This window comes from Crocuta crocuta, unplaced genomic scaffold, assembly GCF_008692635.1.
Source record: "Crocuta crocuta isolate KB4526 unplaced genomic scaffold, BGI_CrCroc_1.0 scaffold115, whole genome shotgun sequence".
NCBI lineage: Eukaryota > Metazoa > Chordata > Mammalia > Carnivora > Hyaenidae > Crocuta > Crocuta crocuta.
In genome coordinates, this window is record NW_027530575.1 from 8,210,525 (window position 1) to 8,235,568 (window position 25,044).

At 47.6% G+C, this 25,044-nt stretch overlaps 2 protein-coding genes and 1 long non-coding RNA gene across 5 annotated transcripts; 2 read left to right on the forward strand and 1 right to left on the reverse strand.

Moving 5' to 3' along the window:
* Positions 1–6,247: 6,247 nt before the first annotated feature.
* UBL5 (ubiquitin like 5) lies at positions 6,248–7,799 on the reverse strand. Its single transcript, XM_077767946.1, has 5 exons — positions 7,712–7,799; positions 7,378–7,444; positions 7,095–7,178; positions 6,899–6,936; positions 6,248–6,416 (listed from the first exon to the last, which is right to left on the reverse strand). The coding sequence occupies exons 2-5, from the start codon at positions 7,431–7,433 to the stop codon at positions 6,373–6,375; spliced, it is 222 nt and encodes a 73-aa protein (XP_077624072.1). The 5' UTR covers positions 7,434–7,444; positions 7,712–7,799; the 3' UTR covers positions 6,248–6,372.
* LOC144234612 (uncharacterized) lies at positions 7,793–10,356 on the forward strand. 3 transcript variants are annotated; one of them, XR_013336025.1, is made up of 3 exons: positions 7,803–7,911; positions 8,302–9,182; positions 9,423–10,356. It is a non-coding gene; the product is annotated as an uncharacterized LOC144234612 (long non-coding RNA). The 3 variants fall into 3 exon arrangements; XR_013336024.1 differs by having other exon boundaries at positions 7,793–8,081; positions 8,302–10,356; XR_013336023.1 differs by having other exon boundaries at positions 7,804–7,911; positions 8,302–10,356.
* Positions 10,357–17,604: 7,248 nt separating this feature from the next.
* On the forward strand, positions 17,605–19,003 carry FBXL12 (F-box and leucine rich repeat protein 12). The gene has a single exon (XM_077768030.1). The coding sequence runs from the start codon at positions 17,605–17,607 to the stop codon at positions 18,424–18,426; it is 822 nt and encodes a 273-aa protein (XP_077624156.1). The 3' UTR covers positions 18,427–19,003.
* Positions 19,004–25,044: the final 6,041 nt, after the last annotated feature.

Genomic DNA, 25,044 nt, shown 5'->3' on the forward strand with positions numbered 1-25,044 from the left:
TCATTCAGAAGCCGGATTGCTTTGGTTCAAAGCCCAGGTCTCCATTTGCTAGGACCTTGAGCAAATTACTTCATCTCTGTGCTTCAGCTTCACTATCTGCAAATGAAGATAAGAGATAATATATATCAGGGGTGCCTGGGTGGTTCAGTCAGTTAAGCACCCAACTCGATTTTGGCTCAGGTCCTGATCTCATGGTTCATGGAATCGAGCCCCACGTCTGGCTCTACAATGAGCATGGAGCCTACTTAAAAATCTGTCTCTCTCTTTCTCTCTCCCTCTCTCTCCCCGCCCCCTTCCCTTTGTCTCTCTCCCCCACTTACGTGTGCTCTCTCTCTCTCTCTCTCTCAAAAAAAAGGTAATTTTAGGGGCGCCTGGGTGGCTCCGTCGGTGTCAGTTAAGCGTCCGACTTCGGCTCAGGTTATGATCTCACGGTTCGTGGGTTCGAGCCCTACATCGGGCTCTGTGCTGACAGCTAGCTCAGAGCCTGGAGCCTGCTTCAGATTCTGTGTCTCCCTCTCTCTCTGACCCTCCCCTGCTCACGCTGTCTCTCTCTCTCTCTCAGAAATAAATAAAACATTAAAAAAAAAATTTTTTTAAGGAATCATTTTCAACTTAGTGTAGAGTTGCAAAAATAGTGTAGATTTTTCATATACTTTTTACCCAGCCATCTTTTATATTAACCTCTTACATAATAATAGAACAGAGGTGGGGTGCCTGGCTGGCTTAGTCGATGGAGCATGTGACTCTTGCTCTTGGGATCATGAATTCAAACCCACATTGTATTTAGATTCGCTTAAAAATAAAATCTTAAAAAAAGTAAGTAATGAAGCAGAGATCACCAATGGTGATTTTGACCCCCAGGGGACATTTGACAAGGTCTTAAGACATATTTGGTTGTCACAAATGGTAGGGAGGGGGATGTTACTGGTATTTCATAGGTAGAAGCCAAGGATGTTGCTTAACATCCTACAATGCACAGCACTCTTAACAAAGAATTATCCAGGGGCGCCTGGGTGGCTTAGTCAGTTAAGCGTCCGACTTTCGCTTAGGTCATGATCTCGCAGTTCGTGGGTTCGAGCCCCGCGTCGGGCTCTGTGCTGACTGCCAGCTCAGAGGCTGGAGCCTGTTTCAGTCTGTGACTCCCTCTCTCTCTGACCCTCCCCTGCTCACGCTGTCTCTCTCTCTCTCTCCTAGAAATAAATAAAACATTAAAAAAAAAAAGCGTTTAAAAAAAAAAAAAGAATTATCCAGCCCCCATGTCAACAGTGCCAAAGCTGAGAAACCCTGCCTTAGAAGAATGATCAGACATTTGTGAATACAATTGGAAATCAGCATTAGTACAATACCATTAAACTAGACTCTAGAAAAGAATTTCCCCAGTTTTCCCAGGATCCACATTGTCTTGTCTCCTTAGTTTCCTCCAGTACATAACATTTTTTAGGTCTTTTTTTGTCTTTCATGACCTTTGATACTTTCAAAAAGCAGAATGTCCCTGATTTGTCATGATAGGTTTTGTCTGATATTCTCTCAGGATCCGATTGAGGCTCTGTGTTATTGGGAAGGATATCCAGAGACAATGTGCCCTTCTCAGTGTATCATATCAGGTGGTCAATGATGTTGCAATGTATTACGAGTTGCATTAAGGCATCTTTTGCTGTATAACAAATTATCCCATTCAATGGGATTATCCCTATCAATATTTCTTGTGTTTAGTGGATTAACACTTATTATTTCACAGTTTCTATGGGTCAGGAATCCAGGCAGTTTAGCTGGTGTCAGCAGAAATGGCTGTGGTCTCATCTGGAGGCTTGACCAGGGCAGGATCTACTTCCAAGCTCCTTCATGTGGTTGCTTGCAGGATTTAGTTACTAAGAGGATGGTGGACTGAGGAAGAGTTCCTCACTAGCTGTTGGCTGAAGGCCTCTCCATAAGGCAGCTGGCTTTCATCAATGAGCAAGTGAGAAAGCAAGAAAGCAGGCAAGACAGAAGCCACAGTCTCTTTGCAACTTAATCTCAGAAGTGATATCCCATCACTTTTCCCCTGTTCTATTGGTCGAAAACTAGGTCTGGTCTATGCTCAAGCGGAAGGGATTACACAAAAATGTGAATACCAGGACAGGAGGGCCATTAGGGACCATCTGAGAATCTGCCTACCACACTTGTGATATTACTAACTTTGATTGCTTGGTTAAGCAGTATCTAAACTTACTATTTTCTTCTTTGTAATGAATAAGTACTTTTTGGGAGATACTTTGAGACTATGCAGATATCCTATTGCTGCTTAAACTTTTGCCCACCAATCTTAGCATCTATCAATATTTCTTTTTTTTTTTTAATATTTTATTTATTTCTAGGAGAGAGAGAGACAGCATGAGCAGGGGAGGGTCAGAGAGAGAGGGAGTGACAGACTTTGAAACAGGTTCCAGGCTCTGAGCTGGCAGTCAGCACAGAGCCCGACGCGGGGCTCGAACCCACAAACCGCGAGGTCATGACCTGAGCGAAAGTTGGACGCTTAACCGACTAAGCCACCCGGGCGCCCCGAATCTATCAATATTTCTTGTCTACAGTAGTTATTACTATGGTGATTTATTTCTCTTTCCTTTTACATTTAACTAGAACCCTTTTGTAATAAAGAGCTGTCTCTTCTCCCCATTTATTTACATATTCAATTGTTTAAAAAAATTTTTAATGCTTATTTATTTTTGAGACAGAGACAGATGTGAGTGGGGGAGGGGCAGAGAGAGGGAGACACAGAGTCCGAAGCAGGGTCCAGGCTCTGAGCCGTCAGCACAAAGCCCAATGTGGGGTTCAAACCCACAAATCGTGAGTTCATGACCTGAGCCAAAGTCAGATACTTAACCAACTGAGCCACCCAGGCGCCTCTACATATTCAATTATTTATTGATACCAGCATGGGCTCAAAGATATTTATTTTCTTTTGTTTATAGTCCAATAGTATTATTTTGTTGTGAAGGTTATTTCAAATTTGGTCACTGAGAGCTCTTTCTGTTGGCTTCTGTGCCCTTTCTACATGCTCTCATCCTTTTTATTTGAGCACTTCCTACTTCCTGGCACCACAAGATATCCCAGGCTTGGCTTGTATATTCTCCGTCCAGGCTCTGGAACCAATCACTTCTAGAAGCCTTGGTTCCTTTCATTGGAGAATGCCAAGATCTAGGTGCTGGGTATGCCCATTGCTCCTGGGGTGTCACTCATTCGGGCTCAAGTGGGTAAAGCAAGGAAATATATGCATGTATACACAGGTATTCTGCATGTCTGTATACATACTAAACTACAAACATGAGTCCATACTGATGCCTCCAACTCTAACCCAGCCTCATAGGGTTTATTCTATCTCCTTCTACCCCCCCCCCCACCTTATTTGTTTTCTTTCTCCAGCAGTGAGAAATCTGGCTTTCATGATCTACAGTATATTTACCCCATTATTCCACCCTGTGTTTATAGATGTACAAAAGTACTTCCAGAATTGCTCAGTCATAATGCTGTGAGGAATTTATTTAACGAGAGTAGAGTGTTTGTGTAGAATTCTTTTTGTCTTTAGCCTTACAGTATCCAGTCAAAATGCTTTTCTGAAGTTATTAGGTCAGCTCCTTTCTTCCCCACCCCTTTCAGTGTGGTCATGTGACTCATTTATAATGCAGGCAGATTCATTTCGCAGCCTGCATGCCATCTTTCTTCCTACGTCCTGGGTGACAAATGCAAAGACCTGCTTCCACTGCCACAGTTCCAGACAGGGGAGCTCCAGCATCACAAATCCCTCCTACTGCCTTTTTGTATGAAAAAAAAGCAAACCAAGCAAATATCAATTTATTTATTTATTTATTTAATTAATTTATTTTTTTTTTAATATTTTTATTTATTTCTAGGAGAGAGAGACAGCGTGAGCAGGGGAGGGTCAGAGAGAGAGNTTAAAGAATAAAAATTGAAGCTACTGGGGTGTCTGGGCAGCTCGGTCAGTGGAGCATGTGACCCGATCTCAGGGTCATGAGTTCAAATACCATGTTGGGTGTAAAGCCTACTTAAAAAAATAATAAAGCACTGAGGAGTATATACTACAGAATGCATAACTATCCCAATTGTGGAAAAACTACAGGTTGCATTTCAGAAAATTTAGGGATTCACACAAATGTTAAATAGGTTAATACTTGTTACTGGCTGGGGGGGTGCTGNTGGAGCCTGTTTCAGATTCTGTCTCTCCCTCTCTCTCTACACCTCCCCCACTCATGCTTTGTCTCTCTGTCTCAAAAATAAACAAACTATAAATTTAAAAAAATTGTTTTTACAAGCAAGTATTAGCAGAGTCATCTTTTAAAAATAAAATTGAGGTTTCCATAAATGCACTGGAAAAGACCGGACCTCAGGAGAGAGAATGGGGCAAGAAAGGTTTTATTTTCAGCCTGTACTTTTCTATGCTGATTTGAAATTAACAAGCAACCACCTTGTTAAGGCTGTGATGTATTTTTAAAAATCTTGTTGGTATTTTTTTTTAAATTTTAAATGTTTATTTTTGAGAGAGAGCCAGTATGTGAGGGAGGGAGGCAGAGAAAGAGAGGAGACACAGAACCTGAAACAGGCTCCAGGCTCTGAGCTGTCAGCATGGAGCCTGACACGGGGCTTGAACTTGGAACCAGCAAGATAATGACCTAGGCCGAAGTTGGACACTTAACTGAAGGAGCCACCCAAGCGCCCCAGGTTTGCTTTCAAATAGACAAATATGGGGAGAGACCACTCAAAGGGAAGGAAAAGCAAGGTATAAGGAAACAGACATTTTTTTATTGCGGTGGTTTGTTTGTTTTTGAGAGTGCGAGTGTGGAAAGGTGTGGGGAGAGAAAAAGGGAGAGAATCCCAACACGGGGCCAAAATCAAGGGTGGGATACTTAACCAATTGAGCCACCCAGGTGCACCAGGCAACTGATATTTCTGATGTCGGGAGAGAGGTGAGTCCTAGGGAGGGAAGCCAAGAAGGCAGGTAGGGAGGCGTCTGGTGGAGACCCAGGAGAGATCCTCCTCCATGAACAGCAAAACCAGGCGCCAGCAGGTCCACCTTCCGAGAAGGTAATAAATGAAGGCAGAAGACAGGGTGGAATTTAGGGGGAGGGGAGGAGCAGTTGGCTAGCCTCGAACACGTTAATGTACTGCAGAAAATCACCCAGGTTGGGGCGCCTGGGTGGCTTAGTCGGTTAAGCATCCGACTTTCGCTTAGGTCATGATCTCCCGGTTCGTGGGTTCGAGCCCCGCGTCGGGCTCTGTGCTGACTGCCAGCTCAGAGCCTGAAGCCTGTTTCAGTCTGTGACTCCCTCTCTCTCTGACCCTCCCCTGCTCACGCTGTCTCTCTCTCCTAGAAATAAATAAAACATTAAAAAAAAAAAAAGAAAGAAAATCACCCAGGTCAATAAAAGAAAGGGGAAAAGGGACAGGACAAATTTCTGGGTGAAGCTCCCGAGAAAGGAAGGCTCCAGAAGGCAGCTCTGGGGAAGCGCCAACATCGACCTGGGATCTGTGGCCCAGGGAACACAGACGGGCTGTTTGGTGTCCTGTCTACTCACACCTGGGGGAAGGCTGGAGACGGGTTAACACACTTGGTGCCACACATCCTGCTATTTTAACTGCATTATCTCCTTGAGATTTGGGTGCCATCACGGTGCCCCTTTTTAGAGCAGGACACCTAGGCTCGGAGAGGCTGACTTCCCCAAATCCCACCGCTAATGACCAAAGTTCAGTCTATGCCACAGTCTCACTGTCCCCTTGGATTTCAAAAGTTCAGGAACCCTGGACACTTAACCCTGGCTTTAGCGCATCTATATTTCACAACATGCCAGTGAAGTCAACGCCATCAGTTCCAGTTTGGGTAAGAAAACGAAGGCTTCGAGCAGTTAACTACTCTGCTCAGGATCACTCCTGGTGGCAGAGCCAGGGTTCCGACCACAGTCGGTCTCAATCCAGAAACCGTATTCCCGACTTCCACATCTGGTGGCCCTACCCAGACACTCCTTGATCTACTGGGACAATAATCCCATGACGCTCTTGACTTTCAGAGACCCATGGCAAACCCCAGAGCTGAGCTGTGGGCTTCCATTCAGGCCCCTGGGCTTCTGGCTTACTCTTCCCTCATTGATCCAGTTGATCCTGAGCATACTGACCAGCTGGGGACTGAGAGTAGACTGACAACCAGATGCCAACCCTCCCCGCGTCAGGTAAGGCCTCACTCAAAGAGGACAACGATGAAGCAACTTCTAAGAGTTTATTAACGTGAGTTTTTAAAAACAAGCATCCATACCAGTGTGGGGATGAGGGTGGGAGGAGAGGAGAGGAAATGGGAGGGGAGGGTGGTCAGCAGGAAGGAATTCTGCTCTATTGGTAATAAAGCTCCAGGTTCATCCCGTCGTGGATTTCATCTGAAGTAAAGGTGTTAAGGAATTCTCACTGTGGGCTCCATCTCCACCCCCCTCATCTTGCACAGGTGGGTCAGGGTGGCCTGAGGCCCCCACCCAGGGCCAAGGAATGTATTTTGAACTGGGTCATTTTGATTTGGAAAGAATCCAAACCATAAAAAAAAAAAAAAAGTTCACCCTCCTTTTGCACAACAGACAGGCCTGAGTCTCACTCCACCCTGACCTCCCGTCCACACTCAGGTCTACTTGAGTTCAGTAATAAATACTTTGACCTTTAAGTGTCTTCTAAGCCACTTAAATTATTTCACCACCCACCCTCCTGCCCCAACAAAATAATTACATGGCTCCCATTTTCGAAATGTTTACCGTGTGCTGCCTAAAAGTTAAGCACTTCATGCACACAATCTCATATAGACTCCAGCACTGAGCAAAGAGAACCGAGTCTGGTGTGCAGACCCTTCCTCAAGAAGTCACACAAAGGATACAGTCTCCCAGAGACACATGGTCCTTAAAAATCGTGTACCTGTGGGATAGAAGCCTTTTAGACAGAAGCCTAAGGGGGCTTTTCATACTGGAGGGGAGCTGAGGAAGCCCCACCCAGGCAGAGGGCTGCCTGCAGGGCTGTGGAACCCAACGTCCGGACTGGTCCTGTCCAGCGCCCAGTTCTACCACCGCACTTACCACTTCTTCAGGACGATCTTGTTCCAACGGGTGCCAGTTTGGGCTGCGATTAGCTTCTTAAGGTCCCCGATGGTGTCATCAGTGCTGGGCGCAGAGGAGTTAAGGAAAATGGAAGGGGGAGGTAGAACGTGGCAGAGGGCATTCCAGGGCTGAATGCACTCTGCCAGGCCCCCGTCCAGCCCCTCACCCCGGTTTAACTAAAGTCACCCTACAACACAGCCTGAGGTGCCGGCCTCACGCCAGGCACCGCGGGAACCACTGCCTCTCGGCCGCCGGTGGATACTTGCACTTAACGCGGACCTTCTTCCCCAGACGGTCGTTGCAAACAACCTCGATCATCCTGTCTGGAGCTACACGGGGCGCGGGGTGGAAGGCAGCAGAGTCAGCCCTTCAGGGGTCTCCCAGGACCCAAGACCCCGGGGTTTGGGTCCGATGTTCACCCCCTCAACCTCCCAGATCCGTGTCCTCCAGGGCCCCAAGTCCCAGGACCGCGGACCCCAGGTAGCCGCGCCTCCCCTTTCCAGGTCGCCCGAATGGCCGGCCTCGTCTCTCGCAAGGGCACAGACCCTTGATGGCCGGGTCCCATCAGCTTTCCCCGACTCTACCTGGACCCTTACCTCGAAACGCCTAGAATCCGCCGACGCCACAACCTCCTCTCTCGAAGGCGGAACCCCGGTCAGAGCCGGAAGCGGAAGTGCACAACAGGAAGCGTCATCCCCTGCTCCCTGCTCAACACCCTCCGACTTCTCTCCCGTCCGGTCCCAGGGCCCAGGATGGGTTTGCGGGTCCCGGGAGCGGTACGGGGTCCCGATCCCGGGTAGGGAACACCTGTCGTGGGTGCATGGGGGACAAGTCGGGGTCTCGGCCCCTGCCTGGCCGGGGAAGGGGCGTGGAAGGAAAGCCATTGGTCAGGGGCCGGCGCCCAGCCCGCTGGAAACCGTTGGTTGAGGCCCCTTAGATGGGAGAAGCCGTCTTGTGTGGCGTCTGGTAGGAGCATGGGGCGGGGCGTTTCGGGGGACATCCCGTGGGGGTAGTGACCTCCCGGTTTTGAGCCCAACGAAGCCTCTTAATTGCAGCTTCAGGGCTATGGGGAGCCTGGATCGAGTCATGCAGTCATCTGGTCTGGCCCCTGCCTGCATTCAGGGCTGGGCCTTGGAAGTGTTTTGCTCACCCCTCCCCTTTGGCTGTCGCGCCTGCCCCCCCCCAGGACACCTGGGCGCAGACTGCGGTCAGGAAGCAGAGGAGCCGCCTGATGCCGTCCTGGACGCCAGCACTTAGAATGGAGTCCAAGTTGCACGCCAACCGGCAACACCGGCAAGTAAACCGGAAAGGGCACAAAGGCAGAATCGCTCTGGTTTGTGTCTTCAAGGAAGGTCGCTCCCGCCCTGCAAGAGCGCGGTTTGTACCCGATCTCAGCCATGCCGGTCAGTGCCGAAGAAGCCCCTGGACTGGTCTGATTCTCCAGAGCTGGTGGGCCAGGGGGTGCCCCTGTCTAAGTCCAACCAGACAGCTACCAAGGGAACTAGTCAACCATTCTTTCTCAGCAGACAGGATTTTCCCCGTTTGGTGACCCGGAAGGGATTCGCCCCGAAAACGAGCCACCACTTCTGGTTTGCCCAATCCATCTTCTCAAACTGGGATGTGAGATTAGGTGTTAGACGTGAGAGGCCATCCTGTGGGAAGGGCAGGTGCTCTGGGACCCGTGGGGTGCTGACCTGACTTAGGGAGCTGGCCCAAGAGGTCCTACCACAAACACGAAGTTCAGGGGCCTTTCTGCTCAGAACTTTGACCTGTGACTCCTCAGAGAGCCCTTCTGAGTGCTCTTGAGAGGGCCGCCAGTCTGAATGGAAGACTTACACTCAGATTGGAGACACAGGCTTTGGATTTAGACAGATGAGTCAAAACCTCAACATTACCCCTTAATATTAAACTATATGATTTCAAGTAAGACAGTTACCCACACTTATTCTTTTTTTTTTTTAATACTTTTTAAAATTTATTTTTTGAGAGAGCGAGCAGGGAAGGGACAGAGAGAGAATCCCAAGCAGGCTCCCCACCGTCAGCACAGAGCCCGATGTGGGGCTCGAAGTCATGAACCATGAGATCATGACCTGAGCTGAAACCAAGAGTTGTAAGTTTAACGGTCTGAGCCACCCAGGCGCCCCTACCCACATTTATTCTTTTTTTCATCTACGGAAAGGGGACAGCAATTCCCACTCTAGGATTGTAGTAAGAATTGGTCTTGGACCAGCCTCTGACAGTTCTTTAAGAATTTATACAAGGGGCGCCTGGGTGGCTCCGTTTGTTAAGCGTCTGACTTCGGCTCAGGTCATGATCTTGAGGTTCTTGAGGTTGAGCCCCGCATCGGGCTCTGCTGGCAGCACAGATCCTGCTTCAGATCTTCTGTCCTCTCTTCTCTCTGCCCCTCCCTGGCTCATGCTATCTCTCAAAAATAAATAAACAAGGGACAAGGGCAGCCCCAACCCCCTATCTGAGCAGCAGCAGGTGTGCTGTCTGAGGTGCTGGCCTAGGGAGAAGGTAGGTGCTTCCCGGGAGGAAGAATTCTGGGTCACAACCCAAGGAGCAAGCTGGTCAGGCCCTCTCTGCCCCCTGTTTCCTGGGTTTCTGACCCAGAGGAAGGATCCACTATGTGAGGATTTCTTCCCTCCATCGTTGAATGCTGGTGGAGCAGGAGATGGTTCTTAGGAACCCCTTATAACTGAGCTCCTTGCTCAGTTATAAGGGAACATTTGGGTTCTGCTGAACTTAAAAGCAGTTGCCATGCCTGAGGCTCACCAGAGGGGAAAGAATCTTAGGGGCAGAGGGAATTGCTTACGAGTTCCCTTTCCCCAATGTCTCAGCCTGTCAGCAGGACTTGGAGGGACAGCAGTGACCAAGGCTGACCCACCACCCCAGAATTCAGTCTGATAGAAGAATAAGACAAATGAAGAGGTCTTCTATACGATGTGACAGATGCTGTGAGGGGGAAGCCCAAGGTGCTGGGAGCAAAGACATCATTCCCCATGCGTGATGGCATTGGCTTTCCAGAGGATATCAAGACCACAGAGGACTGTGCTAGAGGGCTGTACTGTGGCATCAGATCTTAGCTGTGGCCCTGGGAAGTGACTTGGCCTCTGGAGGATTCTTCTGGTCTTTCCACAGTTGCAAGATGGTTGCAGAAGCATGAAGCATTTTTTTCTATATCTTTGTTTGAGGAAAAATATCAAAGGTGTTGATTTCTTAATAAACATTTGGAACTTTTGTTTTCTTAAGGCAATAATTGCACGTGGTAAAAATTCAAGCCATGTAAAAGTACATCTATGACAGCATAAAGTCTCCTTACCCTTCAGATCCCAGCCCTCCCCAGGGGCAAGTACCATTAAAAGTTTCCATTTTCTAGAGAAAGTCCTGCATCTTCTAAAGTGTGATAGGGAGCCTCCCAAGAAAATGATTAAAACTTTCAGATGTTAACACATTTCAAAAGAGACAGATACTTTGTATTTTGAAGTAACATACAATATTTTGAATTATATCAAAGGGCAGAAACGAATGACTTGGTTTTTATACAGGTCTTCACGTATAAAGAGTGAAAAATACAGGGGCTCCTGGGTGGCTCAGTCAGTTAAGCATCTGACTTTGGCTCAGGTCATGATCTCACAGCTCATGAGAGGTCATGATCTCACAGCTCATGAGTTTGAGCCCTGCGTCGGGCTCTGTGCTGACAGGTCAGAGCCTGGGGCCTGCTTGGGATTCTGTGTCTCCCACCGTCTCTGCCCCTCCCCTGCTTACACTCTATCTCTCTCTCCTTCAGAAATAAATAGGGGCATCTGGGTGGCTCAGTCGGTTAAGCGTCCAACTTCGTCGTAGGTCATGATCTCACTACTCATGGGTTGGTACCCCACATTGGGCTTGTGCTAATAGCTCAGAACCTGGAGCCTGCTTCAGATTCTGTGTCTCCCTCGGTCTCTGCCCCTCTCCACTTGCACTCTCTCTCTCTCACAAATGAATAAATGTTAAAAAAAATTAAAACGAGCGCCTGGGTGGCTCAGTTGGTTAAGTGTCCGACTTTGGCTCAGGTCGTGATCTTACGGTTTGTGGGTTCAAGCCCCACGTCCGGCTTTGTGCTGCCAGCTAGCTCAGAGCCTGGAGCCTGTTTGAGATTCTGTCTCCCTCTCTCTCTGACCCTCCCCTGCTCACGCTGTCTCTTTTCTCTCTCAGAAATAAATAAAACATTAAGAAAATAAGACAATTTAAAACAAAAAACAAAAATAAACATTAAAAAAACAAAAAAGTGAAACATAATTGTGTGCATTTTTTGGAGATCTATGTAGATCAAACTACTCAGTGATCTCTACACCTTTTGCTTTTTTTTTTTTAAATTCTTTTGCTACTATGAACAATGCTGCTCTAAGCATTTGTGTCTTTTTTTTAATGTTTTTTTTTTTTTGAGAGAGACAGAGTGTGAGTGGGGGAGGGGCAGAGAAAGGGAGACACAATCAGAAGCAGACTCCAGCCTCTGAGCTGTTAGCACAGAGCCCAGAGTGGGGCTTGAACTCACAGACTGTGAGATAATGGCCTGAGCCAAAGTCAAATACTTAACTGAGTAAGCCACCCAGGCGCCCCTGCTTTTTATTTTTATTTTTAATTTAAAAAAATATTTAGTTTGAGAGAGAGAAAGTGCAAGCAGGGGAGGGGCAGAGAGAGAGGGAATATCCCAGGTAGGCTCCTCGCTGTCAGTGCAGAGCCTGATGCAACGCTTGATCTCATGAACAGTGAAATCATGACCTGGGTCCAAGTGAAGAGTCAGATGCTCAACCGACTGAGCTACCCAGGCGCCCCTACACCTTTTGCTTTTTAAAGCAATCCTGGAGATTGTTTGAAATGCCACAGAAAGACGTACCTCATTTTTTTTTTTTTAATAGCAATTTGAGATCCTAGACATGGGTTTCTTGGGTCCAGTAGAGGCTGATATATTGCTAAATTGCCTTCAAGAATTTGAATCAATTCTGCCCTTTCTGCGGGGGTGAAAGAGTCTGTTTCTTCACACCAAAGCCAGTGTGTGTATTTTCCAGTTTCTTCATCTTTTTTAAGCTGATAGATGGAAACCATAGTGTTTTACTTTTTATTTATTTATGGATAAGTGTGCGCATACTGATGTATTTCTTTTTAGCTTTACCGAAGTATAGTTGATAGGCAAAATTGCACACATTTAATGTTCACATTTTAATGAGTTTAGCTTTTTTGAATTTTTTAAATGTTTGTTTACATTTTTTTTTAAAGTTATTTGTATTTAGGGGCTCTTGGGTGGCTCAGTCAGTTAATCCACCCACTTGGGCTCAGGCCTTAATTTCATGGTTCATGAGTTCGAGCCCCCCCATTGGGCTCTCTGCTGTCAGCACAGGTCAGCTTCAGATCCTCAATCTCCCGCTCTCTCTGCCCCTCCCCTGCTTGTGCATGTGGATGCTCCCCCACCCCCGAAAAATAAACATTAAAAAAAGTCTACTTAATTTTAGTAATCTCTAAACCCATTATGGGGCCCAAACTCAAGGCCCTGAGATTGAGTCAAATGCTCTTCTAACTGAACCAGCCAGATGTCCCTGTTTTGCATTAAAAAAAATTTTTTTTTAAGTTTATTTTGAGAAATAAAGTGCGAGTAGGGGAAGGGATAGAGAGTGTGGAGAGATCGAGAATCCCAAGCACGCTCTGGGCCATCAGAGTGGAGCCCAAGGAGGGGCTCAAAGCCATGAACCAAAATATGACCTGAGCCGAAGTTGGAACTTAACCGACTCAGCCACCAAAGTGCCCCATCCATTTCTTTTTAAAACAGTTTTCAGCATCTCCAATTTCTGCGTGTGTGTGTGTATGTATTGAAAACATTTATTGCCATTATAGGCTCTTGGGGGAATGGTTTAGGAAAACCTCAGTATTAAATTTCACATCCCTTTTGACCCATCAAACTGACTCCTGGTTATTTATCCAATAGAAATAATAACATGGGGGGGGAGGGTAGGTGCCTGGGTGGCTCAGTTGATTAAGCGTCCAACTTTGGCTCAGGTCATGATCTGCCTGTTCAAGCCCTGCATCAGGTTCTGTGCTGACAGCTCAGAGCCTGGAACCTACTTCAGATTCTGTCTCCCTCTCTCTCTGCCCCTCCCCTGCTCTCTCTCTCTCTCTCTCAAAAGTAAGTAAACATTAAAAAATTTAAAAAATAAATAAAAACATGAGACGTATATGTATATACACATGTATAGACATATATAAAATAATATTTAGCTCCAATATTGTCTGTGGTAACAACTCTGGAACAGCTTGAATACTCATCAATATAGGGATGTTTGGAAAAAATTCAGTGCTCTTATGAATTGCTAATTTAAAAATGAGTGATGGGGTAGCTGGCTGGGTCACAGTACAGCATGTTACCCTGGATATCAGGGTTGTGGGTTCAAGTCCCACGTTGGGTATAGCAATTACTTGAAAATAAAATCTTAAAAAAAAAAAAATGAGTGATATGGTGCCCCTAGCTGGCTCAGTTGGTACATCATGTGACTCTTGATCTCAGAGTCATGAGTTCAAGCCCCATGTTAGGCGTGGAACCTACTTAAAAATGTCTAAACTTATCTCCAGGTTGTACATTCAAGACCCACAATGGGTGTAGAGATTACCTAAAAATAAAATCTTAAGGGGGCACCGGATGACTCAGTTGGTTAAGCATCGGACTCTTTTTTTTTTTTTAATTTCTTTTTGAGAGAGAGACAGAGTATAAGTAGCGGAGGGGCAGAGAGAGGCACAGAATCTGAAGCTGCTTCAGCCTCTGAGCTGTCAGCACAGAGCCCGGTGTGGGGGGCTTGAACCCATGAACCACAGGATCATGACCTGAGCTGAAGTTGGACACTTAAGCAACTGAGCCACGAGGCACTCAAGCATTGGACTCTTGATTTCTGCTCAGCTCATGATCTCACAGTTTGTGAAATGGAGCCCTGTGTGGGACTCTGCTAACCGCACAGAGCCTGTTTAGGATTCTCTCTCTCCCTTGCTCTCTGCTTCTCCCCTGCTCTCTTGTGCGTGCATTCGCTCTCTCTCAAATAAATTCTTAAAAAATTATAAAATCTTAGGGGTACCTGGGCGTCTCAGTTGGGTAAACATCTGACTCCTGATTTGGGCTCAAGTCACGAACTCCCTGTTGTGGTATGGAACCAGGCATCCGGGCAACAAGCTGGGCGTGGAGCCTGCTTGAGATGCTCTCTCTCTGCCCGTCCCCACACATGCACGCACTCTCAAAAACAAAACAAAATAGAGGCGCCTGGGTGGCCGAGTTAAGCAAATGACTTGGCTCAGGTCATGATCTCGAGGTTTGTGAGTTCAAGCCCCGTGTCAGGCTCTATGCTGACAGCTCAGAGCCTGGAACCTTGCTTCAAATTCTGTGTCTCCCTCTCTCTGCCCCTCCCCTGCTCGTTCTCTCTGTCTCTCAAAAATAAGTAAATGATAAAAAAAATTTTAAAAGAACGATATACATTTGGCAGGAGTGTCAATTCAGCGTCTGTGGAGAACAACTTGGCTCTATCAATCAAAATGAAAGGTTGAGTCCACCCTTTAACAAGCTGTTTTGGTTCTACAAATTCACTCTTGTTTGTAGGCATCAAAAAGCATTATTAGATACAAAAGCTAGGGCCTCGCTCTCCTTTAGGCCAGCCCCAGCCTGGCTCTCAAGACTCCGAGCTTGGCCCTGGGGTCTGTAGCCCCGCCCACCCAAGATTCGCCGTGCTCGGGGCTTGTCCCGCCCTTAGGCCCGGCCGGGTGACNNNNGGCCCGCCCCTGAGCCCCTGGTCACTGTCCGGTCCCGGCCTCCCGGCTCTGTCCTAGCTCCAGCCCCGCCCACAGCCTTGGCCCCGCCCCCGGGCCCGCCCCCGGATTGCATCACCGCCTCAGCCACGCCTTCCGGGCTCAGGCCTGGTTCCCAGCGCTTCCCCTGCGCTCCATCCAGAGAGNTGGCAGTCCAGGGCGCATCCCGGCAGCGTCCCTTACCCCGCCCCTCGGTGACCTCCGGGCCTGTGTCCTCATCTCCAAAATGAGGATAATCAATATCGTGCAGGGAGCTTAGAGCAGTGTCTGGCGTACAGAAAGCATATGACAAATGTCTCCTGATTACATTAGCTGTTAATGAGTTTTCCTGGAGAAATCATTCTCCAGATTCAACTTAATTTCCAGAATTTATTTCCTGAGTAGTGCAACTGAACCTCTTCCACGTTTTCCCACTTGCATTGTATTTTTCTCCTTTTCTTGTGTACTATTTCAAATATATATATAGAAATGTATAGAGGATAATAATTTAACCCATTTTAACCTTTAGTCTTTTTTTTTTTTTTTTTAAGTTTATTTAGTTTGAGAGATAGAGGGAGCAGGGGAGGGCCAGAGGGAGAGGAAGGGAGAGAGAATTCCAAGCAGGCTCTAGTTCTGAGCTTGGAGCCCAACCTGGGGCTCAAACGCACCAACCATGGATGGGATCATGACCTGAGCCAAAATCAAGAGTCAAATGCTTAAGGGACTGAGCCACCCAGGCGCCCCTAACCTTTGGTTAGGCAAAACCTAATTAGGCAAAACCTAATTTTTTTCTGCAGATCATGTGAAACATACATGAAAAGGCTTATGTGTATGTATGTCCATGTGACGTTTTTAGATATGTTCATTGTATTTTTTGAAACCCTTCTTCAGAGGTGACCACTATTATAAAATGGATTTGTGGTATTCCTTTTACATTTTTGTTTACTTCCTGTGTGAGTACCCATAAGCAATATATAATTTTTGTTAATGTGTTTCTAATGTTGAAATAATGCTATTCTGCCTAGGTAATTAAGTGCTATTTATTACATATCCACAGATGACTTCATTCATACAATATTGCTTTTCACACATATCAATCTAGTTCCTTCCTTTCAACTTGTCAAATGAATATACCACAATTTGTTTACCTATTTACCTGTTGACAGACCTTTAGGTTATTTCCAACTTTTTACTACTGTGAACAGTGTTATGAAGTAGAGTGAAACTTTCCTGTGTATATGAATCACCTAAGAATCTTGTTAAGATGCTGATTCTAGGGCATCTGGCTGGCTCATTCAGCAGAGCATGTAACTCTTGATCTCGGGGTTGTGAGTTCAAGCCCCACGTTGGGCGTAGAGATAACTTAAAAATAATTTTAAAAAAATAATAAAAAAATAAAGTGCTGATTATGATTCAGTGAACTGGGTGGGACCCCAGATTCTGAATTTCTAACGGCCTCTCAGGTTTTATGCGAGGCACAAATTTTACACTATGCAGTTTCTTTTTTCTCTTTTCTTTCTTTTTTTTTTTTTAATGTTTATTTATTTTTGAGAGAGAGAGAACGTGCAAGCAGGGGAGGAGCAGAGAGGTCCAAAGCAGGCTCCATCCATGCCTCTAGCACAGAGGCCAACATGGGGCTCAAACCCATGAACTGTGAGATCATGATCTGAGCTGAAGTGGACTCTCAGTCAAGCCACGCAGGCACCCCTATGGTCTTTTTTTTTCTTAAAGGCTAAATGCACATACAATGAAATGCAGGGTGCTTCCGGTTACATTTTGTTTATTTTTCAATAATTAACTTCCCAGGGTTAAGTTTTACAGTTTTCACCATTGTGATTTTCATTATTATTATTATTATTTTGAATGTTTGTTTATTTCTGAGAGAGAGCGGGACCAGGGGAGGGGTAGAGAGAGTGGGAGACACAGGGTCTGAAGCAGGACACGGGGCTTGAACTCACGAACTGTGAGGTCACAACCTGAGCTGAAGTCAGACATTTAACCCACTGAGTCACCCAGGCGCCCCTATTATCATTATTTTTTTTTTTTTTAAACATGGCTTTAATTTACTCTGGGCAGTTGTAGCCTTTTTCAATTGGATTTTGTGTCGCTTCTTCCTAGTGGCAGTGGGCATTAAGAAAGGGATAAAATGCTGGTGACCTGTTTGCTTTCTCACTCTGGATAACAAGGACACCCCTCTGTTGCTTAAGACAGATCTGTTATGATTTTCTGTTTTCCCTCATTGCTTTTGTTCAAACCTAGAAGTCAAGGGGTGCCTGGGTGGCTCAGTTGGTTAAGTGTCCGACTTTGGCTCAGGTCATGATTTCACGATTTGTGGGTTCGAGCCCCGCGTCGGGCTCTGTGCTGACAGCTAGCTCAGAGCCTGGAGCCTGTTTTGGATTCTGTGTCTCCCTCTCTCTCTGACCCTCCCTGGCTCATGCACTCTCTCTCAGAAATAAATAAAAACATTTAAAAAAAAATTAAACAAACAAACAAACCTAGAAGCCAAAATGATGGGGTTAAATTGTCCTGTTATCCCTGGGGAGGTGCGTGGTGAGATGAGGCTGGCGGGGGAGGGCAGAGGCCTGGGGGGGCACATTGCCGCAGCTGGGGCTGGTTCATCTCCAGGCAGGCAGGGGTCGTGGAATATTCTCCATATCTCTCACGCTGTCACCCACATCCCCGGCTCTTACAGATGCGGCCTAAAGTCATGTGGCACCTCCTTCGCCGGTACATGGCTTCCCGGCTCCATTCCCTGCGGATGGGCGGTTACCTGTTCTCAGGCTCCCAGGCCCCTCAGCTGTCCCCTGCCTTGATGAGGGCCCTGGGCCAGAAGTGCCCCAACCTGAAGCGTCTCTGCCTGCACGTGGCCGACCTGACCATGGTGCCCATCACCAGCCTGCCCTGCACCCTGAGGACCCTGGAGCTGCACAGCTGCGAGATCTCCATGGCCTGGCTCCTCAGGGAGCAGGACCCCACCGTGCTGCCCTTGCTCGAGTGCATCGTGCTGGACCGAGTCCCCGCCTTCCGCGATGAGCACCTGCAGGGCCTGACGCGCTTCCGCGCCCTGCAGTCGCTGGTGCTGGGCGGTACCTACCGCGTGACCGAGACAGGGCTGGATGCGGGCCTACAGGAGCTGAGCTACCTGCGGAGGCTGGAGGTGCTGGGCTGCACCCTGTCAGCCGACAGCACCCTCCTGGCCATCAGTCGCCACCTCCGGGAGGTGCGGAAGATCCGGCTGACCGTGAGGGGCCTCTCGGCCCCCGGCCTGTCAGTCTTGGAGGGCATGCCAGCCCTGGAGAGTCTGTGCTTGCTAGGCCCTCTCATTACCCCAGAAATGCCTTCCCCAGCTGAAATCCTCTCTTCCTGCCTCGCCATGCCCAAGCTCAGGGTCCTTGAGCTGCAGGGGTTGGGGTGGGAGGGTCAGGAGGCCGAGAGGATCTTGTGTAAGGGGCTGCCCCACTGTGTGGTCATCGTCAGGGCCTGCCCCAAAGAGTCCATGGACTGGTGGATGTGACCGTACCACGCATCCACGTCACCTTTCATGGCTGAGCCCCAGACCCTCCGAACAGCGCCTTGCAGAGGGCCCGTAATCGGGCTGCACAGGCCTGAGAGCCTTGGGGCCTCCGGACAGTTCGAATCCCTGTTTGCCAGTTGTTTGGCCTCCGTGACATTAGCCAGCCTCTCGGAGGGCCTGTCCCCACATCTGGAAGTGGGGAAGATCATACAGCTACCTCATGGTTACATTGTGAAGCCTTACTCTCTACCAGCCCTGGGCCGCAAGGGTCCTCGATGACGGGTCGTTCTCAGGAACAGGATGGATGCAGCAGGGTGGGGTTAGGATTAGGGGGACCTGAGGGACCAGGGCCCCTTTAGGAGTCCCAGAAAGACCGTCTATGCATGTGCACCCCCACGCCGACACACCATTGATACACGAGGGACAAGATGAGAAAGCCAAGGAAGACTTCTGCTTTGACGATCGAAAGTGTCAATGAAGGTTCTCAGTTGTATTTTTGGTATTTTGGTATTCCATATTTTCCAGTTTTTCCACAATATATATTATTTTGCTATTAAAAATAATTTGTTTTCCAAAAGCATTTGGTTTATTCATTCAACAAACATTTCTTATGTGTCCATTATTTCGCAGGCACTGTTCGAAGCCCTGGGGCCATAGCAGTGAACAAAACAAGACCTGAGCAGACAGCAGGGCAATCAGCTGCTGAACACATTGATATGATAATTGTAGAGACTGAGACAATTTAAAGTTTTTTTAATGTTTGTTTATTTATTTTTGAGAAAGAGACAGTGTGTGAGCATGTGAGGAGCAGAGAGAGGGAGGCAGAATCTGAAGCAGGCTCCAGGCTGTCAGCACAGAGCCCAATGCGGGGCTTGAACTCACAAACCGTGAGATCATGACCTGAGCCAGAGTTGGACGCTTAACCGACTGAGCCACCCAGGCGCCCCAAGACAGATGATTTTAAGCTAGGCTTACGTGATGGAGATTTCTGTGTCTGGTGGAGTGGGTGGGGTGAGCCCCTCAAGTCTGGAGACCCGAGGGGTGACGAGGAACCCACTCTGGGAAGTGCCGGGGAAACGAAGGTCAAGACCCTGAGATGGGAATGAGCTTGATATCTTTCAACACAAGGAAGAAGATCTGTGTGGCCGAGAAAACAAGAGGTGAGCAACAGGAAGCAAAGTGAGAGAGCTGATGGGGTGAGGTTGGAGGGTCCCCACAGGTGGCCCAGGCTTTATGGGTTCAGAAAGTAGCAACTCCTTTTCCTGCCTGTTGTGTCTGAGCCACTTGAAAGACGCAGGTGGCAGGCTGATAGCGATCAGGGGCACCCGCCCTTGGGATGAATGTCACTTCTGACCCGAGCTGGGTAGGAGGGCGTGTATGAACTCTCCAGGTTCACCACCGGCCCGCCAGCCCAGCCTGCCTGCTCTGCGGTGGGCCAGAGCCAGAAGAGAAAACGGGGCTGAGCTGATATCCTTGGTTACTTGTTCCAAGCTCACTTCTCAGAGGGCCTGGATGTCTCTCCTGTGCTTTCCCGCTAGCGGGTGGAGCGGAAGTTTTCCATCAGGCCACCTGAGGACTATGGTACGAGTGCTCCCCCAGTGTGGCCATGGTTGGGGTCTACCTGTCCCATGCTGTGATCAAATCTGGCAGCTCCGGCCCAGGGCACCTGGGGGACGAGATCGCTCTAGGCTGGGGCGTTAGGACTGAAGAAGGCTCAGGATGGGACAGGAGATCGTGTTGTGAGGGTGTCTGCAGGCCCGAGGTCTGCTGTGGCGAGTGTGCTGGAGGGGCCAGCCCCCCTCTGACGCCGGGCTCTGCTGGTGGTCCTGGAGCAGCTTGAGGACGAAAAAAAAGTTTCCTTCCTTTCTTCTTCCTGCTTTTCCTGCAGAAAACGGAATAGCGGGCATGAAGTTGGAGGCCATGGTGCACCCGGAAGTGCTTAGCAACCAGCACCAGCAAGTGGTGTTGGGGGGAAGACCTGATTTGTAGTGTGTGCCGATTTCTGTGGTGTAAGTGGCTGGTTTCATGCTACCAACAGTCTAACCACTGGCTCACAAAGTTCCTGCGAGTTTAGCACTTGGCCCTCCTGAGCTGGCCTGGGCTGCCTTCAGCATGCCACTCGCGGGCGGTGTCTTTCTCCCGGGCCCACCCCACTTTGGTGACCCCTTCCCTGGGCTTAGCTCTGAGGGCTGGTAGCATTATGGCAGAGCTTCCATCCCTGTCCACTGCCTTCTGGACAAGGGGCCGGGGATATGAGGATGCCCTCTGTTATAAAATGTACCTGAGATCTGTATTAATCACGTAAGGTAGGGGCGCCCAGGTGGCTCAGTGGGTTGAGTGGCCGACTTCGACTCGGGTCATGATGTCACAGTTCATGGGATTAAGCTCCGCGTCGGGCTCTGTGTGGACAGCTCAGAGCCTGGAATCTGCTTCTAGTTCTGTGTCTCCCTCTCTCTCTGCCCCTCCCCCATTCATGTTCTGCCTCTTTCTCTCAAAAATAAATAAACTTAAAAAAATCTTTTTTCAAAAACCACGTACGGTGATGGACACAGAGACAACCATCTTTGGAGGAAAACTTTATTACAGTAAAACCTCGGTTTGCGACCACAATTTGTTCCAGAAACATGCTTGTAATCCAAAGCACTTGTATATCAAAGCAAATTTCCCCAGAAGAAAGAATGGAAACTCAGATGATTCATTCCACAACCCAGAAATATTCATATAAGAATGATTACAATACTGTAATATAATACAAAATAATAAAGAAAATACAAAATATAAAGAGAAAGAAACAAATTAACCTGCGCTTACCTTTGAAGACTTTCGTGGCTGGTGTGAGGGAGACGAGAGAGGAGAATGATTGTGTAGGACGACTTTCACTATCACTAACGGAATCACTGCTGTCTATTGGCTCAGTGGAATCTTTCTTGTCGTGCACCTTTAACAAGGAATCTATCAATGACACTTGCTTTTGCCTCCTTTTGAGGATTTCGCCGGGATGTGGCATTGCATTGTCGTTAAACAGATTCATCGCTTGCACTGCTACAGCCTCATTCAGGTGGCACTTTTCTACAAAATCTGGCACTGCTTCCCACATTTTACACATCTCCCTAATCTCAGTTGAGGTGAGGGATCCCTCCACCTTTTCCTCCTCCTTCTCTGCAGGCGAGAAGTCCTCCACAGCTTCTTGCTGTTGCTCACGATGCAGGTCCATCAGCCGTTGGTGGTCAGCTCCTGGCCATGTTCCTCCACCTGCTCTCGAATATCATCCTCATTCACCTCCGGGCCCCTGGTCTTCCCCAAGGACACCCTTTCATCGACAATTGGTGGCTCTTGTTCATGAGCAAGCCCTCCTGAGTCATGTCCAAGAACGCAATTGGGCTGTAGTTTTCTACAAGCAGAATTGAGGATTCTCTTGGTGACCCCACGTTAGGCTCTATCAATGATCCTGAGCCACTTCACGATGTGGAAATGATTTTTCCAAAACTCTTGGAGGGTAACGTTTGTTCCTTCAGTCACCTCGAAGCATTGCTGAAATAGCGCTTGGGTGTGAAGCTTTTTAAAGTTCGAAATGGGGGCGCCTAGGGGGCGCAGTCGGTTAAGCGTCCGACTTCGGCTCATGATCTCACAGTTCGTGGGTTCGAGCCCTGCATCAGGCTCTGTGCTGACTGCCAGCTCAGAGCCTGGAGCCTGCTTCAGATTCTGTGTCCCTCTCTCTCTCTCTGCCTCTCCCCCTGCTCACTCTGTGTCTGTCTCTCAAAAATTCAATGTTAAAAAAAGAAATGAGGGGCGCCTGGGTGGCTTAGTCGGTTAAGAGTCCGACTTTTGCTTGGGTCATGATCTCGCGGTTCGTGGGTTCGAGCCCCGCGTGGGGCTCTGTGCTGACTGCCAGCTCAGAGCCTGGAGCCTGTTTCAGATTCTGTGTCTCCCTCTCTTTCTGACCCTCCCCTGCTCATGCTGTCTCTCTCTCTCAGAAATAAATAAAACATTTAAAAAAATTTTTTTAAAAAAGAAAAGATTTCTTCTCCCCAAAAGAAGATTCCATTTCATGCTAAAAAATAAAAAATAAAGTTCAAAATGGCCTGCTGACCCATGGGCTGGAGGACTGGAGTGGTGTTGGGAGGAAGGAACTTGACCTTAACGAATTTGAATTCCTCAAGCCTGGAGGATGAGCAGGGGCATTATCCGTAACTAGCAAGGCTTTGAGTGGCAGATTCTTTTCTAAAAGGTACAGTACGTGTAATTCTCCAGAGGAGGGGGGCACACACACAATGCCTCACAGAGGCATTACGGGGAAAAGCCAGGGTCTGTCGGAGGCAGGAATAGGAGGAAATCACCAGCTTGAGCCTTTATTATGGTTTTTGCAGGAAGAAATAGGTGAGGCAGGGTAGGCAAGCTGAAACATTTAGAATTGGCTAATTTGAATAATTTTGGTGGGCTCTGGGCTCTACAGGTGTTTCCTAGTTGTCTGTTACTGTCCCTGGGGTGACTTAGGGCATAGGAAACATTGACTTCCTGTGTGCTAAGAGAGATAAAGAAGGTAGTCGGATTGACTGGTTTGCATATGAAAGTGGACTCAAAAGCAAGTTGTTTGCTATCTCTAGGAATTACCCAACCCTCGGAAGGGTGTCCTCAGCCAGGTTTGCAAGGCCCTACGGTGTGAAAGCATCACAAATTACAGAAAATTAAAAACACGATGAATACACTCTCCACTGAAAGTAAAGAACAATCACAATAGCTAACATTTATTGAGTGTCTGTTTTGTGTCAGGTACTATGCTCAGTCCTTCATGCATGGACTTCTACCAGCAGCCCGTTGAGGAAGGTACAGAGGAGGAAACTGAAGCACCGGGAAGTTAAGTTGTCCAAAGTCACACAACTAAGAAAAGTAGCAGAACTAAATAATCTTATCTTATGGTCCTAACCCTTAGGCAAAGCTGCCTAGCGGATAGGTAGTGGTTCTAAAAGCCTGGCCCAACAGAGTGCCCCATCAGGGGACAAAGACTGGACATATAAATTATCATGTAGCTCTATTGAGGTATAATTTATAGGAATAGACAGCACATATTTAAGTGCATAATTTGAAAATTTGTTAAATTTTTTTTAACACTTATTAATTTTTGAGAGAGAGAGAGAGACAGAGCATGAGCACGGGAGAGGCAGAGCCAGAGGCAGACACAATCCAAAGCAGGCTTCAGGCTCTGAGCTGTCAGCACAGAGCCATCAACGCGGGGCTCGAACCCACAAACTGTGAGATCATGACCTGAGCCAAAGTCAGAGGCTTAACCGACTGAGCCACCCAGGCGCCCCAACATAATTTGATAAGTTTTGACACATGTGTACACTTTTAAAACCATCACCACAATCAAGATAACAAATATTTCCATAACCCGCTAAACTTTCCCTGTGGCTCCTTTTAATGCTCCCTCCCTCCAACCCTGTTCCCGGACCTCCTTTCTGTCACTATAGATTATTTTTATTTTCCTAGAATTTTATATAAATAGAATCATATATGCTGTGTGTGTGTGAGAGAGAGAGAGACAGACAGACAGAGACAGACAGCAATAGAGACAGAGAGACAGAGAATCTTGTCTTTTACTCATCATAATGATTTTGGATTCATCCAGGCTGTTGTAGGAATCAAAACCTTGTTCCTGAGTATTCCATCATGCGGCCATAAATAGCACAATTTGTTACCCATTCATCTTTTGATGGATATTTGTGTTAAAGCACATATATTTCATTAAAATAATTTTTCCTGATATAAAAAAGTAATATACACATGCAAAGAATTTTAACATTACAAAAAGTGACCCTCTTTCTAATCCCAGGCCCCAGAGGAAATCACTGTGAGAAGTTTGATATATATATAGTCTTCTAGAATTGTGTCTACTATTGGGACTTTGGAGAAAAATCAAAGACATTTAAAACATTTTTAAAATGTTTATTTATTTTTGAGAGAGAGAGAGAGTGAAAGAGAGAGAGAGAGCACACAGGGGAGGGGCAGAGAGAGAGGGAGACACAGAATCTGAAGCAGGCTCCCGGCTCCGAGCTGTCAGCACAGAGCCTGACACAGGGCTCGAAGTCACAAGCTGTGAGATAGTGAGCTGACCTGAAGTCGGATGCCCAACTGACTGACCACCCAGCGGCCCCCTGACTCCATTTTAAATGACATTTCCTTTATTCAAGTTCATAAAATGGAAGCCTCTTCAATCAACAACTAAATGGCAGGCACTTAACATGGTACCTCCTTAAGCATGGACATTCCCTGGGCTTCGCTTACTGCTGCCTACAAAAGAAGAGGAAGAGGCTTTTTCTGTTTAACCTTTAAGATACTTATAGATCTTATGGTTGGAGTGCTCGCCTTATTTCCATGGGCCTTTTTTCACTCTTTATTTAAAAAATTTTTGGGGCGCCTGGGTGGCTCAGTCAGTTAAGCATCCGACTTCGGCTCAGGTCATGATCTCACAGCTCGTGGGTTCGAGCCCTGCGTCGGGCTGTTGTACCCGAATCGCGAATCCCCAGACCATCAAGGAGCCGACACCAATGCAAGTACATAAGGGTCTTTATTACAAGCTCGAGCAGGGGCTCACCCGTCAACCGGCTCAGCGGCAGCAGG